The sequence below is a fragment of the Etheostoma spectabile genome, chromosome 10 (genome assembly GCF_008692095.1).
Source record: "Etheostoma spectabile isolate EspeVRDwgs_2016 chromosome 10, UIUC_Espe_1.0, whole genome shotgun sequence".
Taxonomy (NCBI): Eukaryota; Metazoa; Chordata; class Actinopteri; order Perciformes; family Percidae; genus Etheostoma; species Etheostoma spectabile.
The window spans coordinates 14,365,412-14,382,317 of NC_045742.1; the positions used below are offsets into that span (position 1 = coordinate 14,365,412).

Consider the following 16,906-nt stretch of genomic DNA (forward strand, 5'->3'; position numbering starts at 1 on the left):
GATGATTGCAGAAGTGACACTGATCTGGGTTTTATCTGTGTTTTTATCGGCTCAAGAAAATCGTCAGCCCGTACAGGTCATCGGCTAAGGCTGATGAAAAAAAAAAAATCTGTTTCGGCACTAAAAAAATTGGTCGATACATATCACATGTTAATCTCAGGTGTGGTGCCTATGCCATTTGGCAAAGCTGCCCGCTGCCTTTTGCAGATAGAATTTGGTCTCTTCCTTACATTTTCAAGTAGTTTTTTTCTAATTTACAGTATACAGCACACATTGTAGAGAAAAGATAAGATCAGAGAAATAAGCAAGGCTCAAATCTAGTAGATACTATAAGCTCATAGTATGTGCCTCAGCCTGCTGAACCACCATTTACATTATGATTTTCTTTCATTATGATCAGGTGTATAAAAGATTCATTGCATTTTTTTTTAAATATTCTGGGACAGTGCAAGTGTTATCAACACATGTTTCCGCCATGAGAGAAACTGGGAATCTGAAAACTAAGATTAAACTAAATGTAATGTAAAGAACAAGTTCAGATTGGTGTTGTTGACTATCAGTTTGACTGTTTACATCTACATAAACTGTATTCACTAGTATTTGTTTAAAATGAGAACATGTACCATACTTATCCTGGGTCCTGTCTGAGTCTCTGTAAAGCTGTTTGGAACATGATTATGAAATCATTGTTTCGGGGGCGGGTTAAACTCTAAATCTGGCCCCAAGTGCAGTGTTTCCCACACACGGGCTTTAATAGGTGGGGTGCTTGGAAACAATGCGCAGGTATATTTTGAGACCCATACAGCAGGCACTCCCCTCCTACCCTTGTTCTTTGGGTTTGTTCTACTTGTATGAAAAGATGTTTTGTAGGCCACAGACTACCTTCAAATACACTTGTATATTGTGTATATATTTTAGTTGATGGGCTCTTGCTGCAAGTTTTCCATTTGTTTTTTGATGTGTGCCATGACCATGAATATAACAAGACAATTTCCTGATCCATAAAGCACAGTCTAATCTAGATGGATTCATCTGACTGATGAGTGGACTTAACCATTTAAGATTGTTTTAGCATGGACATCTTCCATTTGTTACTATTTTAAATGATTTGGATGGGTACCAATATTGAATCATAAATGAATGGAAATGTTAACAGCGTGCAAAAGTTGACAAGCATTAATAAGCTTAGTAACAGTTCATTTCTGGTTTAATACTGCTGAATTATTTACATTTTGCAGTGAAACATTAATGCTGAATGTCATGACTGTAGGCATGAAAACAAAGCTGAGGACACCCTTTGAAATTGTTGGAAATCAATCCCTATTTTTTATTATATGTAAGCCACTGTATGAGGTTATAAAGACAATGTAAAATATTGAATGAATAGATGAACAGAATCAAAAAATCATTCAGGTAGACACATTAGATAAGAAGGTCAAATAGCCTCAGGAAAACAGACATACTGGTAAGATACATGAAGCACAGAGAGTCATCTCTTCTTCTTGACACCTGCTGTTCTGCCACAGGGCACTGACCCAGTGCCTTGAACACTGCTCACCACTACAGTACATGCAATCACTCGCTGTTAGACTGAACAAACCGCCACCAGGGAATAATGCCCTCAGTCAGACAGTATGGAACAAATTGCCTGTGTACAGTTCACCAAGAAGAGGGGGGGCGGGGTTCTTTATAACTCATGCGTTTGAATTATATTCAGGCTCAAAGTTCTGCAAAATTAAGAGTTTTGCTTTGAGTGACAGGTGGGCTGCCATCACATGAGGCTTGATTCGCCTGCCTCAGCTCAATCCATGCTCCATCTCTTTGCCCATTTTTTTAATTAGCCGATGTCAGTTGCTGCCAAGATGGCAACGGCCAGAGCCACTGGGAGGCGCCCACTTTGAGCTTCAGTGTGGCTCTTCAAAAACCTATGGTTGACGTAATGGAGACCATGACTACATTTTATAGTCGATGCTTTCAGCTCATTGTTTTGGGTTTACGGCCCAAAAGGTTCTGTTATTACCAAACAGCAGGCAGACAAATTTAGCAACTAGATGTTGAACTTAGTGGAGTGTTAAGAGCAATACAGCAATATTTTACTAAACAGAGCTAAAAGGGAAGTGAACATCGGACTTAAAGCACATGCACCAAGTTGCCAGAAACGGAGTAAATGCTAATGTTGCTGTTGTGTGTGCTGTATGCGTAATAGGCAACTGTTTGCTAAGCATAGCAATTTTAATAATAAAATGTTGTTTTTTGCTTGTTGCTCTGCCCCTAAAAAAATCTGTAAGTGCAGATTTAAGAATGAAAAAGATGCCGAAACAACACAACACAAGTATTTTTGTGTTCTCCAGTTCATGTTAATCTCATCAGCCTCATCCATCCAAGCCACTTTTCACTGCCAGTACAGATTCAGCACTGAGCCTCAATATCACAAAGTCTACATGGAGAGTCACTTCAGTCCTCCTACAGAACCGTATGATTTAGCTGTTGCTTTGAGAAGATTACACTGTTGAGGAAGATCTAATACCTTTTGTTTTGTTATTTTTAAAAAAAAGGCAATTGAACGACACCTTTTGTTATTCTGACACTGGCCTCAGCATACCTGACTCCACACAAGCTAAATCAGCAATACTAATGAAAGACTAAAAGCTGCTTTAAAGGCAAGATTAATCCGTCAGAAATTATTCTTTGAGGTCAATTAAGAACCACACACACTGAAGGTCTACAAGTGTGTTAACAGCCGACACATGCTGTGCTAAATGCATTGGCACTGACATATCTTTTAACATATGTGCTGTTAAAAACTCTACAGAAGCTCGGTCATCTGAGCTTCACACAGGTGGTTAGGATTTGAAACAGCCAAGTTTGCCTCTGAGGTGAAATTGGGGCCTCTTTGTGTCAGATTAATGATGCCAGAGATGATGCATTAAACAGATATCAGGAAATGAAAAACATACTGCTATTCAGACTCAGAGACGTTACTGGTGTCTGGTGGAAATATTGTCATTAAGAATTTAACAATATGTAAGATGCCTTTTGTGTTTTTTCCTTCTTGGGTAATTGTGTTTCAAATGAAGAGTTATATAAGCAGTGCTCTTCTGCTGCTGTTGGATGGGTGAATAAGAGGAGAGCACAAGGGAGGCGATAGAGAAAGAGTGTCTGCTGCCTTCTCCTCTTCTTTATTCTCTCCACATTCTGCCAATGTGCAGTTCCCTCTAACTGCATGACTTGCCCTGGATTTTCTCTCCCTCTCTAGGACATTACACTTTAATCTCATGTTTTCTCTCTTTTTCTCTTGTCCCCCTTTTGGTTTCTTTACCACTCACGCTGTTTCCCTTGTTCATCACTCCATCCATCCATCCATCCATCCATCCATCCATCCCTGCCTTTCATCTTTAATCCCATGTTCTGTACCGCTTTGGCCCAGAGAATCTCATCCTAATCTGCTGTCTCAATATGGCCCCGTATGACTGCTAATCCTCCTGTGCTGATATATTTGTGTATGTGTGTGTGTTTGTGTGTGTGTTTGTGTGCAGATGTATGTTTGTGTTTACTTCCAGTGAGAGATGTTAGGCAGTTTTGCAAAAATTAGTTGGATGATGCAACATTTTGTCTGTGTTTTTAGTCAAGTTCGCAAGTCGGCATAAAAGCATAGCCCTTAAATTGAGGTGGGGGGAATGCAGATTTAGTCATGTAAGAAGGCCAATTGAGAGACAGTCTTGGCACTTCTGACACACACATACAAAAATATTCCACAAGCAATTATAGGCATATGAAAACCCCACTGCTCACATGAGAAATCAGGGAGGGAGCAATAAAGAGCGATGGGAGAGATGAGAAAAACATGCAAGTGGGAATTCTATCTCTTTATAAAGTATAATCTCTCACTTAAATCTCCCTCTCTGCCTGTAACTCTCTAAAGCCCTGCTTTTTTTTTTTATTTTTTTTTTTTTACACACATTCATATTAACAAGCACACTTTTTTCAACAGGAGGATAAAGCCTGTTAGCATCATCATGTCACCATCATGAGCAATGTAAGAGCCTGACAGTGCCTCAGCCTAGCTATAACCTGCATGAACCGTTCACCCTTTACTCTACGAATGCACGAATGTCATCAACCCCACACAGATCATACCTTTGTTATCCATTTTCTGCCTCTCTCCTGCTCGGGTCCCCTCAAGGCATCCTTGTCAAATCATCCTCTCAACTTAATAGATAGCGCGAGCCGTTAAGATCCGGTCAGCATCAGCCTCTGAAGCCGGGCGGAGGGACGGGGGGAGGATGTTCGTTGTGCCCGCACCGAAGCTCCGCGATGTGCACTAGTTATCTCACCTGTTTCGCTGTAGGTTAATGTGTTTAGAGCGAGTGTGTGTGTGTGTGTGTGTGTGTGTGTGGTGTGTGTGTGTGTGTGTGTGTGTGTGTGTGTGTGTGTGTGTGTGTGTGTGAGAGAGAGAAAGAGAGAGAGAGAGAGACTAACCTCGGATAAAGTCCCGTTATTATTTTTTTGCCTATTTTCTTTTTATTATTATTTTTATTTCCATCGATTTTTGCTGTCAGTTAGCTCGCCTCTAACCTACGTCAACTTCACTAGCCTACTTCGAATCCTAAACGGCTTGTCGAAACGTTACCGCCACATGCAACCTTTGTCTTTCCTGAAAGAGCTCCGTGTCTCTCCCTGTACGCAAGCAGCTGCAAAAGGTGCGACTAATCTCTATTTCCACCTCTGTTTATCCCGCGAGTCTTCAGGGCGCCTCAGTCTTTTAAAATAAACCAACTGTGCTCAGTATAACGGCTTGACAGGTGTCGCCTCGAGCGCACGTTCAATTCCTCGTCTTCGTCTCGTGCCGAGGCTACGCGCGTAGTTGTTATTTTTTAAGTTGTGTGGTGTGTGTGTGTGTGTGTGTGTGTGTGTGTGGTGTGTTCGTGGTGTGTGGGTGTACGTGGTGTGTGGTGTGTAGGCTACGTGTGTGTGTACCTCTTCACATCGGTCTCTAAGCTCGTTTCAGGGGTTCAGCAGGTCGCCACGGTCCAGCAATTACCGACAACTCACCAAGTTAGACTGACAGGTACACGCGCGCACGCCCCCCCCCCCCCACACACACACACACAAAGCGTTATTGCCTGGTGGTGTTCGGGGCCAATTTGGGGGTTCTTTAGATGGAACAATTGTGCATTTATGTTATTGGAAGAGGTGTCTCACACTTCTCAGTAAAGTAGGGAAGATTGGTTCTAGTTCTAGTTAGTTTGAGATTTAATTTAAACATACAGGCACCAACATCATGCTGTATCAGGACTGGGAAGTCAGACACGCTTCCTTGAGATTCTGTTCTCAGCTAATGACTGGAAGTCAACACTGCCTCAACTGCCTAATACTGTTGTAATTCAGACTTTGTGACCAATGACTTTTATTTGCCTAAGAGGCACTTAAAAGTCAGTTAATTTGCATGGATTACCTGTGGGCAGTTCTCTCACAAAAGAGTTACCACAGCTTAGCCCTTTGGGTGCTGCACACACAATATTAATGTAGTTGTCATGGCAGAATATGAGTGCAAAACACGACACACCTTTGCTCCATCCACACACACACACACACACACACACACACACACACACACACACACACACACACACACACACACACACACACACCACACAAACAAACAACACACACACACACACACACACACACACACACACACACACACATACACACACGTAGGCATATACAATTTTCTGTGCAAAGATCATCAGCACACAGAGCATCTGTTGAGGGCTCGTATGGGTCCCTTGGGGCCCCAGTTCTGGGTGCAGCTGCACCACCAGCACCCTCTGGCGCTCTTCCAGAGATAGCTTCCCAGGATTTAGTCTGATTCAATTCAAGTGACTCCCATAGTCAGACTCACTCAGTCACAGTCTGAATGAGACAATATTACAGTAGAAGATAGAGCCCTTGCTGATTTTTTGAATTTGGTGCTGATATCAGTATTTAAAAGTTAAAACCATTGGAGGAAATATTTACACTTTGCTGTATATAGTCAATTTTCTATTTTAATGTAAATGTGGATGGACACAATAAAATGAACAGCTGAACAATATGATGCAATCCAATCCAGTATTCTTATGTATAATCAGTTTTTTTTAGGACTGTACCAGGGAAGTATTAATTAATCTCTACAGTGGCGTATGGTCCTATGTGCATTGAATGTGATATTGTTGTATTGCATCACATTATATTGTAATATTTTCCCCATCATGATAAAAAACAGTGATGCTATTTGCACTCTGTTATAATGGGGGATAAATGTAATCTTTTGTTTTACATAATGAAAAACAAGTTCCTTCCCGAGAACATTTTGCAGAGCCACCAGAGCTTAGCGCCGCCCAAGACGATTGTGATTGGTTTAAAGAAATGCAAACAACCTAGATTGTTTTTTTCTCCTATCCAGGATTGTATGTGTGGAGGGGCCAGACCTTACTCTGCAGTGCTGTGGAGGAAGGTCTGGCAATGCAAGACTATATTCCTACAGGAACTATTAGTGCGTCTGCGGTAATTTACTGTAATTTATGGTCTAGCTATCCCTCATGGTAACAGTTTAATAGCCCTGTGCAGGCAATTATTATCTTAAGTAAAAGTAGGTTTAAGCATGTTAGCTGCTCAACCCCTTCAAAAACATTCATGTCTGAAAAGGAAAAATAAAATGAAACAAAGGTTAGGCTAAGGGCAAGTGTTACAGTGTTTTTTTTCTGAGCGTAAGAATTTTTTTTCAATGTTTTCCCAATGAGGAGAGAGAGTACACAGTTGCCCAGCAATTTTATATGAGAGCATTCCAGCTTTTTTGTGTGGCCGCTCCGAGCGCTTCTAGTAAGAAAATCTCTGAACTTTTTAGGAAGGCGCTGGTGTCATCACTGTCGCTCTTTTCCAGGCAACCAATCAAATATTAAATAGGGTGGGACTCTTCACAATGGCAACCAAGAAGCTTGTTCTGGCCGTGTCTGTCTATCCGGTATGTCATAGAAACAAAACCCACATACATTGTGCATCAAAAAGGTGCTGGAATGAGGCGCTCCCCAGCACCCTGCCAGCACTTTTCTGCCAGAGAATTACACTATATAGATACTAGCCCTAAATACTTGCATTCATGATTGTAGATTTGTAAGTAAAATACTGTGGTTACATTCACATGACCAAACACCATGTGGAGGTTCCATTCTGATTGCTTATCTGACCACAGAAGGCATTATAAAGCCTTTATTACCAAGCTGTCCTCATCCTCAACGTACAACCTTTGGAATCTTCCTCTGTCACGTGTCGTATTTACATGTTGGTCATAGATGCAACAATTTCGTAAAACTCCTCTCTTATGGTTTCTGTTTGTACTGCAGAGTTGTTGAGGAAGTACACAAACTAGCCAACTGTTGTAGTAACTGTAGTCACAGGAGGGGTTTACAGCTTAAGAACATCACATAAACACTTCATTTGTCCAGCACCTCACTGCTCAGATGCATGAAGTTGAACTTGGGTCAACTCTCTCCCATTTCTATGCTGTTTGACATCTCTGCTGTAATCGCATTAATTAGAAGTGAGCTGCACAAAGCAGCTCTGCTGCATGCTAAGAGGTAAAGGTAACAAAAATGGTTAGGTTCATCACATGTCAATTAAAAATTTACTTTTCACACCCGCTCAACTCAAATAGATATATCTTTTTTTCTGTAGGTTGTTTAGTGATGCCTTATGTGTAGATTCTTGCAGAGCATCATCAAAAAGCCAGATACAGTAAGCTGTTTGCGTTGTGAAGATTAAACAGTGTTTCTCTCTATTCACCGCATTGTCTTCGTACATCAAAGTCACAGCCTTGAGGTGAAATGCAGGTCTTTTATATCATGGAGGGTAACAAGAAAAGCACATTCAGACTCTGGAGCTACATTTGCTGAAGGGCCAGGGAAAGCCTATGACAAAAATGCAAAGAAGAGCTGCAGAAAAGAAAAGAAAAAAGAAATCCTCTTCAAAATCAAGAAACTAAGTATATTTTTAAAATCATCTTTTTAGCCTTTCAGAAATTACGCATTTATGTTGACCAGTCTGGGACAACCTTTAGTTAACTCTGTCTTCATGTGCTTATCAAATACAGTACATACATCGTTGATACATACAAGCCTTTATCTTGGTAATTTTCTTCTTCTAACCTTTACCTTCCTGTGCTGATAAGTAAAAAAATCAATTTATCCATTCTATAATCTTTAATTTAATCTCACATGACTGTATAGCACTATGTCTGCTTTTATCCTGCACTGTATACCTAGCTTTGTAATTTTTCCATAAGGACAAATAGATTGGCAATCTCAAGTAGACCGACTAAATGATGGCTAGAGGTGTAATGGTGGTTAGGACAAGTGGGTAGGAGAGAGAGAGATGGAGAGAGAGATGGAGAGTGAAGAGTTAGAGGGAGGAATACACAAACAGGTTGCACTGATGCCTGGGGAATAAGGGGGAGAGGGCACAGAGAGCAGAGAGATAGAAAAATAAAATGGAGGGCCACAGAACCGAAAGCTTCACATAAAAGAGATTTTAGCCTGTTGTTGTTGTCATCATTATCATTACTCATTGACTTCTAACATAATCACGCACGCACGCACGCGCGCGCACGCACGCACGCACGCACGCACACACAGACACACACACACACACACACACACACACACACACACAGGTGGTTACAACATCAATTTTCACTCTGAGCCAAACAGCAAATGAGTGCTTTTGTTCTCTCTTGACTCTCACCAACCAACTTCTCCCTCCTCCTCCTCTGTCTGGCCAGGTTATAAGCATTTAGCTCTTGTCCTTCACTGATGCATCAATCTATTCAGCCCTCCATCCTCCCTTCTTTCTATATGCCTCTCTCTCTCTCCGTCATTCTCCTCCTCAGTGTGATTACTTACCTCCCAAGAAAGAGGAAGAAGTACACTCCATCTTGTTGTTTTGTTTCCAGCAGATGTAGTCCTGCATCTCCCTTCTCCACCCTCAACTTCACTTTGTCTCTGTCTCTCTCACTCACTCTTCATCACCCCTCCCAACCTCTCTCTCTCGCCCTTCCCGAGCCCTCCCTCCATCCCCTGATACCTTGCACTCTCCTCCTCCTCTACTCTTTCCTTGTAAACTTGTCTTCCCTTCTCCCCTCTCTCTCGCTCTGTAGTTGTATAACTTATCACCCTGATCCCTTCCCTACTTCGATAATTGGTGTGTCTTAACAGAAGCACGCTTTATTTAGCTGCTCAGTATTAGCTATTCCAATTAGTCATCTAATACCAATAAGAAAAAGAAACTGTTAGCCTCCATGTTTTCAGCACCATGGGAGAAGGGAGTTTGTGTGTGTATTTGTTTTTTTGCCCATGCAACAACTGTGGCCAGTGTGCATGCGCACACACACACACACACACACACACACAACAGGGTAGAGCATGTGTTGGTTTTAACAGATGGTGAATCCCTTTTCCCTCGAGTATTGACAATACTCTATCTCTCTCTATAATTAACTAGGTTTCAGTAACAAACCTTTGGGCTTTGTCGTTGCCATGGTTTCCCTAACTCTGAAATGCGACTGTCTGCATTTGTATGCGTCTATGTGTGAGTGCTGGCAAGAATGCTGTACTTGTGTGCACATGTTGTAGTGTTCCCAGCCCTGTGTGTGTGTGTGTGTGTGTGTGTGTGTGTGTGTGTGTGTGTGTGTGTGTGTGTGTTCACATCTCGGCAACTGCATGATTGTGCATAGACATGAGTACTTTAGTTGCCTTGATGCCTTGTTTCCCCACAGGGCTCAGGCTGGTTCTGTCTCAAACGCCTATGTATTTAACAGTGGTATTACATGGGATCATTTATCACAGGTGTATTGTACTTTACATAAACAGTCCTAATAAATATAATACCATTAATAAAGATTATGAGCGAGATTAATTTAAAATGGGGAGTAAAATAAAAGTATTCCTCGCTTGTAACAGGTAAAGTAAAAGTTAAATTTGAACTTGGCACACCTTCTCCGAGAGCCGAAATAAAGTGAAAATAGGGTGTTGGATAAGAGCTTTTGAACTGACTAGGCAGCCAACCGTGTATATGAATGTGAACCCAGGTAAAATCATCTATAGCAGGGGTCTTTTTAGGCCAAGGATCCCTTACCTAAAAGAGAGAAGGAGCAGGGACCCCCTACTACATATATCATATAAAATTAAGTTGCATATTAAATTGGTCCTACAATAACATGAAGGGCGGCATTAAAAACTACATACCTTTTTTTTGGTGCATGCAATACGAAGGTATTAACGTAATATTATTGACACATTCATATATTTATTCATCATGTTTTGATGTTAAACATGCATGTGGAAGGCAAAGTGAATCCTTAAATGTAACTGTATCTGTGCATGGCCTTAGTGGCTGCCTTATCAACAGGCCAGTAAACCTATCAATGTTTTTTATTGTTTATTTTTTTTACGAGTAGGACGCTTTGTATTTGCTCATACTGTGTTAGATTCATGTTAATGTATATTTTCAGACGTATTTAAATTTTTGGTGGTTAAAACACTTTCAGTTTGCAAATCCCCTATTAAAGATTTCTGTCTTTAGTAGGGGATTCTATAATGTTCTTTGTACCTACTATAGCTAATGTTTATTGTATTCATTGTCTTGATTAATTATATCATACAACGCTGCACACTTTCTCTTTGTGAAGGCATTCATGGTGTCAGTTGGACAGAGTCAGTCAAATACATGTATTCCCACATTCCTGACTAGAGTAGTTTACTTTGTAAAGTTTGCTGTATTTCTAGTGTTTACCTTCCTTTCTTCCTAGAAAGTTTTATAAATCATGGTCATCTGTGTGTGTTCTGTGTGTTTTCTGTCATCTGACAAGCATTTAAAGTCATGGATCTATTATTCAAACTGAACTAGAGCCCGACCCATAAAGGATTTTTAAGGCCGATACGAATATTTGGTTATTTAAAAATCCAATATGCCAATATATTGGCCAATATACTGTATATTTAAAAAAATAATATTCCAGAAACGCCTTACAAAACATAAACAAATTTCCCTTACATCAGGTTCTCACTAAAACAATATGTTTTATTGTCACAACAGAACAGAGGAACCTCAAAATATAAAGTTATGATAAATAAAATGTATAAAAATACAAACTTAAGATAGGAAACTTAAAGTCCTTTTGAATAAAAACAAATTAACTAAACAAATCAGTGTTGCCAACAGGGACGTTGTAGAGTGCCTTCCGGAAGACAAACTATGCAACACCAATGCTCATGACATGGTTGACCGTCCGTTTTTAGTTTTTAAATATTCATTTATCAGAACCATTTATTTGACTATGATTCTGGTGAATAATTATTTAAAAAATATTTTTTGTGTTGGTCATTATAAATGCTGATACCGATAGATCGGGAAATGCCTAATATTGGCCGATAATATCGGCCTGGCTCTAAACTGAACTTCCTGGATTGTATTTCACTGTCTCACCAGTACCTGAGGCATCACTGCCCCACCAATGTAATTCTTCTTTTTTACGCACTATTTTAAAGCAACATTTTTTACTAGGAGAAATAGGAATGGAGAAATTTGATCCAAATAGGAGATGTAGATTTCTGTACTGATAGCAGCCTGAGTAATCCAGAAGGCAATACAGCCATAAAACATGTTGTGTTTTGAGTGGAGGAATTTCACTACCACTGTGTGAGTGTGTTCTCTGGGCTTTATTGGAGTGGCATTATGGGAAATGTTGGACATCAACTGACATAGATGTGTACAAGGCAGGGAACAGGAAAGCTGGTGAACAAAATAAATTTCCACAAAATATGTCCTGAAATGCATTTAGCATAACAGTACATAATGCATCCACAGGCATATTTTTCATTTAAAGTGCGCTAAAGGAACCCCTTAGTGCTTGTTTTTTTTTGGCCACGATTTGTTTACCTGGATCAACTGTGACAACCTTTTAGTCCCTTCTCTGAGTCAACTGCTGGTCCCATATAACATATGACATATAACTGTTAAATACAGTGTTTGAGGTAAAATTACAAAGGGTGTAAAATAAAAAAAAAACATCTAACTTTAGCTTACTTACAAATTCATGCTCACCAACATGAAAAAAAATTTAAATCTTTAAAAAAAAAAAGTAAAGGTCCAATATGTAATATATTTACTGTAATAAATCCAAATATGACCCAAATGCGTCATCAGATATTAAGGAAACATGCACTGTTGAAATTTCCGACAACAATGCTAATGCCTGTATTTTCACCTTTTGTGATTTCTGTTTGTGTTGTGGCCTGTGTGTTGTTACCAACTGCCCAGTTTGACAGCCAGGCCGGGTTGCCAGATATACCTGTAAAAACGTAAACCAGCGCGCTACAGCTGTAACGTTAGAACAGCCATGAAAGCAGCAAACAAACGGGATCACAGAGATAGAGTCTACCTGACCTGAAAAAACGGCAGGTTTCTAACAGTTGCGTGATCAGAGATGTAACAAACCCGGGTAAATATTGGAGATGTATTTGAAAGATTGAGACAGTTTAGAGCCCAAAAGGATGCCAAGGGCACGTTATGTCATTTCAACATTTGCATACTCACATTGAATTATATAGCTATCGTACCTGAGTTGTTTACATACTTGCAAAAACAATTGAGCCAGTAAAGGGATTCCGACTGTTCCTGGCCAACGCTGCCATGCTAACCCTGCTAACTGCTAATTCAAGCGTAGCCAACAGTGGTCCGTAGCAGACAGTGATGAGTCATTTTAAGCCAAGAGGGGGCTGTAAATTGGGAAGAGAGGACCATGAGTTAGCAGTGTGATTAGCGATTGTTGCCGTAATTCTAAGCCAATAAAGTGTTAATTTCACTTTCAAAATAACAGAAAACAAAAGTTTGGACACCCTGCAGAGTTAATACCTTGTACTGCCCCCTTTGGCAAGTATCACAGCTTGGAAACGCTTCTTGTAGCCAGCCAAGAGTCTTTCAATTCTTGTTTGGGGCATCTTCTCCATAGATTTTCAATTATGTTGAGGTCAGGAAATTGTGAAGGCCATGGCAAAACCTTCAGTTTTTTCCTCTTGATGTAATCCACCGTGGATTTTGAGGTGTGTTTAGGATCATTATCCATTTGTAGAAGCCATCCTCTCTTTAACTTCAGCTTCTTCCCAGATGGCATCAAGTTAGCGTCCAAAATTTGCTGAAACTTTATTGAATCCATTTTTATGCACAGCCTGCAGCTAATCAGCAGAGGATGAATGAGAGACTTAATGGAGACGTTTTATTTGTCTGGGCTTTTACATCCAAATGAGCTTCATTTTAGTTCACCATAGGATCCATCAGCTCTTAAACAAGCTGTGCACCTGAAAAAGTCTCACACTGTCACAATAAATAATGTCCTCTTTTTAAATTCCTGCTGTATGGAGATTCACTTTGGGAGATGTTAGTGAGACATATAACGAAGAAGTATAGTTTGTTTAAAGGCTGAAATTAAGTGGGATTCACTATTAATGAGGCAGTGGGGGATGGTGAAAATGTTGGCGGATTCTTGAGAGAGAAAGACAGCTGTGGGATTTTGTCTCTCTTCCCTCTTTAAACTTGCCTGATACACTATCTGAGTGCGTACCTAATTGGCACAATGCCTACTGGCAAAGAGTAACTAAAGAGTTGTCCCCTGTGTTCTGATGTAACTTTGTAACTGTCCCTTACAGAGAGATTGTGTGCTTATCAGATTGTCCTAACATGGTCACAGCAACCACAATTTGATCTATGAGCAGAAAAAAAAATGGAAAATGTGATTTTTATGAGTTTATGGTCAGGTTTGAGTTTTCCGGAAGCGCTGCAGATGTCCCTGGGCTAGCACTGCTGACTCCACACGTTTATGGATATGGGGGTGAGAAAAACACTTGGATATCGCATATGTCAGGAGCAGCCACAGCCAGCCTTATCACCCTGCCAGCAATTTTAACTCTTTAAACATGTGCAGTGACTTGATTCAAGTAGGTAATGATTTGGGATACTGTTGTCAGCCAGGCTGTAGCATTATTCTCTACATGCCTTGCTGGAAAAAGAGCTCATTATATTTTGTATTAAAGCTACATTCACCACCTTGTTATCCAGGTAGAAAGTCGCCGTATGAAGGACTTTTTTCAATCTAGAATAAAAGACAAATTGAACCATCTTGCCTGCCTGTTCCTTCTCACAGAGTTGTTTATTTTCCTTTGGACTGTAGCCTCAGCATGAGTTTATTCATTAACTTTGCAGGCAGTGACGCTTCCCGTTATGATTGTGCATTGCTCCTCAGTCCTTATTGACGGGACTCCGAGCCTGCTGCTTCTCATTCTACCCATTTAATAAGGGACTGAGTTACACCTGCAATGCCAGGTGAATGCAATTAACTCGCTGGTTGGCTAACCCTGCAGCACTGTGAGCCCTGAGGACTTGGATTGAGAACCACTCTTGTTGAGAAATGCTGACACTAATAAAGAATTATGTTCTGAAGGACATATGAGACATATCTTCCCTTCAGCAAATAAATACTGTGTACCAGCAGAAGTTATTTCAGTACACAACAGTTAACCCAATTAGATGTAAAACTTGATTAAGTCTTTGGAGTTCAGAGTTTCTACATATCATACCCACACACAAGCAACAGCGCAAATGAAGAATGTTCCGACCTCAGCTGTTAAAAAATACAGCGATGAGGTGTTGTTGTTTTTTAACACTTTGGTGAAAGGTCAGAGTTCAGTCTGTGTTTATGACCCCAGTGTTTTTTACACTGATTAGAAGAAGTGAAATGGTGATTACTCTGTCGCAAACAAGCAATCAAGACAACTGATGTAGTCCTCTACCTGAATTCAGAGGTGGTCAGCACTGCATCTTCTATTAGTTGTTGCTTGCGCTGCATTATTTTCATCATTGAATAAATTGTTGATTATTTATTTAAATAAAAAAATCTTTAAAGCCTCATTGTGAGTTCTGAGATTCCAAGGGAGTGTTTTCATACAGTATGATCTGTGATTCAGTGACACAAAACAGAATAACAGAAAATTGAAGGAGTTGTACCAGGAAACATTTGGTATTCTTGCTTGAAAACAGACAGAAAAGTTTTCAAAATATTTCCCTATAAATTTTCTTGTGATTGATTGATTGATTGATTGATTGATTGACTACAGTATAGTTTCAGTTCTAAATTAATTAATGTAGTAAGAAGGTGATATGTTGCAACAAGAAATCAGAACTACTTGTGTAGCCTTGACTTCAGCAATTTCTTTTTCATGTTACATTTTGAATAATTTTCTGAGCATCCCGCAGTTGATTCGTTGTTTGATTGATTCAGGTCTAGTTGTTTTTAGTTTGTTTGATGAATATTTCTTCTTTCTTGTCTTTGTTTCAGCCAACAAGACTCTGCTTGGTGGAGGTGGAGGTAAGTCACAACCTGTCTCATCTGTTGGTTGTGTGTGTTTGTGTGCCAAGATGTTTGTAGACCTCAGTTGTTATTAATAGTACAGCTTTGTGGTGCAAATAGTCATCTATGGACATCAAATCATTTAAAATGTTCTTTTAATCATGTGATTCAGGACAAGCTAAAAAGAGTGTGTATGTGAGTGTTTCTTTGTGTCGTGTGTGTGGTATGTCTTTGTGTGTGGAAGCAGGTAGCTCTTTGTTGTGGCAGGTGTTCAAGGTGTGTTTGCATGCCACGCTTTGTTTCTGTACATGTTTCTGTGTGTTTGTCTGTGAGCGCAGGTGCAAAGTCGATAGTTTATAATTTATGGGTGTGGAGTGCTGTGGATATAAACATCATTTTTCAGTGTATTGTTGACTCAGTGCTTTGCTGCGTGCATGTGGTGTTGGATGTCTACGCTTAATCGATACTTGTAATAAATCTGTACAGCTAATGCAACAGCCATCTCCACTAAAACTTGTACACACACACACACACACACACACACACACACACACACACACACACACACACTGTTTGTGTGTGCGTGTATGTTAATGCTTGCAAAATTGCAAATTTGTGTGTTTGTGTGTTTGACTGTGGTTGTTTTCTTTATCTTCATTTGGGCAGACAGCTTTAGCCTTTCAGACCAGCCCACTTGCACTGCCATTTTTAACCTTCCAATTTGTATGTTTTTTGTGTATGTGGGAGTGTGTGCAAAAGTTTTCACTTTCTAGTCTCCATGGTGACGTATCCAGTGGCACACCTGTATGTGCTCATGTACATTTGTATGTAAGTCTACAGCAGTGCATTTGCCTGCCTCTGAAAGTTTATTTGCTTTGCTCAAGTGTTCTGTTGAAGATGTCCTTAGCATAGACACACACACACACACACACACACACACACACACACACACACACACACACACACACCCCACAACACCACACACACACACACACACACACACACACACACACACGTGCACACACACGTGCACACACATACAGGCTCCACCCTTAACTGATATACACCAGCTCAGCCTCAAGCCATAAAAATGGGCCGCACACTCTTGTTTCTTCGCACACGCACATACACTACATGGAATCAAGCAGTTTGAGATCTACAGCCTCGTTTTATACTGTCCTGAAGTCACTGAAGGCTCTACAAAGACAGATGGTTTCTAGAGAGGCCCTAAATGTGTGCATGCGTCGGTCTATGTGCATTTGTGCCTATAAAAAGCATGTTTACATTGGTTTTCAGTTTAAATTTAACTAACATCTGTTTTAAATTCAAAAAATGTCCACCAAGGGCATAAGGATGCAACATATCCAACAACCACCATGTTCATCAGTGTTTTTTTAATCGGTTTCTCTTTGTTGCTCTATACCAGCTTCTCTCTTGTGGATTTTTCTCATTTCTTTTTATTGTATTTAT

At 40.2% G+C, this 16,906-nt stretch overlaps 2 protein-coding genes across 5 annotated transcripts in view; one reads left to right on the plus strand and one right to left on the minus strand.

Moving 5' to 3' along the window:
• flrt1b (fibronectin leucine rich transmembrane protein 1b) overlaps window positions 1-9,045 on the minus strand; it is a 31,278-nt gene extending 22,233 nt beyond the window's left edge. The window contains exon 1 of one of the 2 annotated variants that reach the window (XM_032528260.1): window positions 8,940-9,045. The gene's annotated coding sequence lies outside the window, so the exon portion shown is untranslated. Of the gene's footprint in view, window positions 1-4,137; window positions 4,408-8,939 lie in introns of those variants that run through there. The other variant, XM_032528259.1, reaches the window with a different exon arrangement.
• Window positions 1-16,906, plus strand: part of macrod1 (mono-ADP ribosylhydrolase 1) — a 102,315-nt gene that overhangs the window by 40,864 nt on the left and 44,545 nt on the right. For all 3 annotated transcript variants that reach the window (XM_032528281.1, XM_032528280.1, XM_032528279.1), the window contains exon 4: window positions 15,425-15,454. In XM_032528281.1, the coding sequence (XP_032384172.1) occupies window positions 15,425-15,454 (30 nt within the window). The remainder of the gene's footprint in view (window positions 1-15,424; window positions 15,455-16,906) is intronic.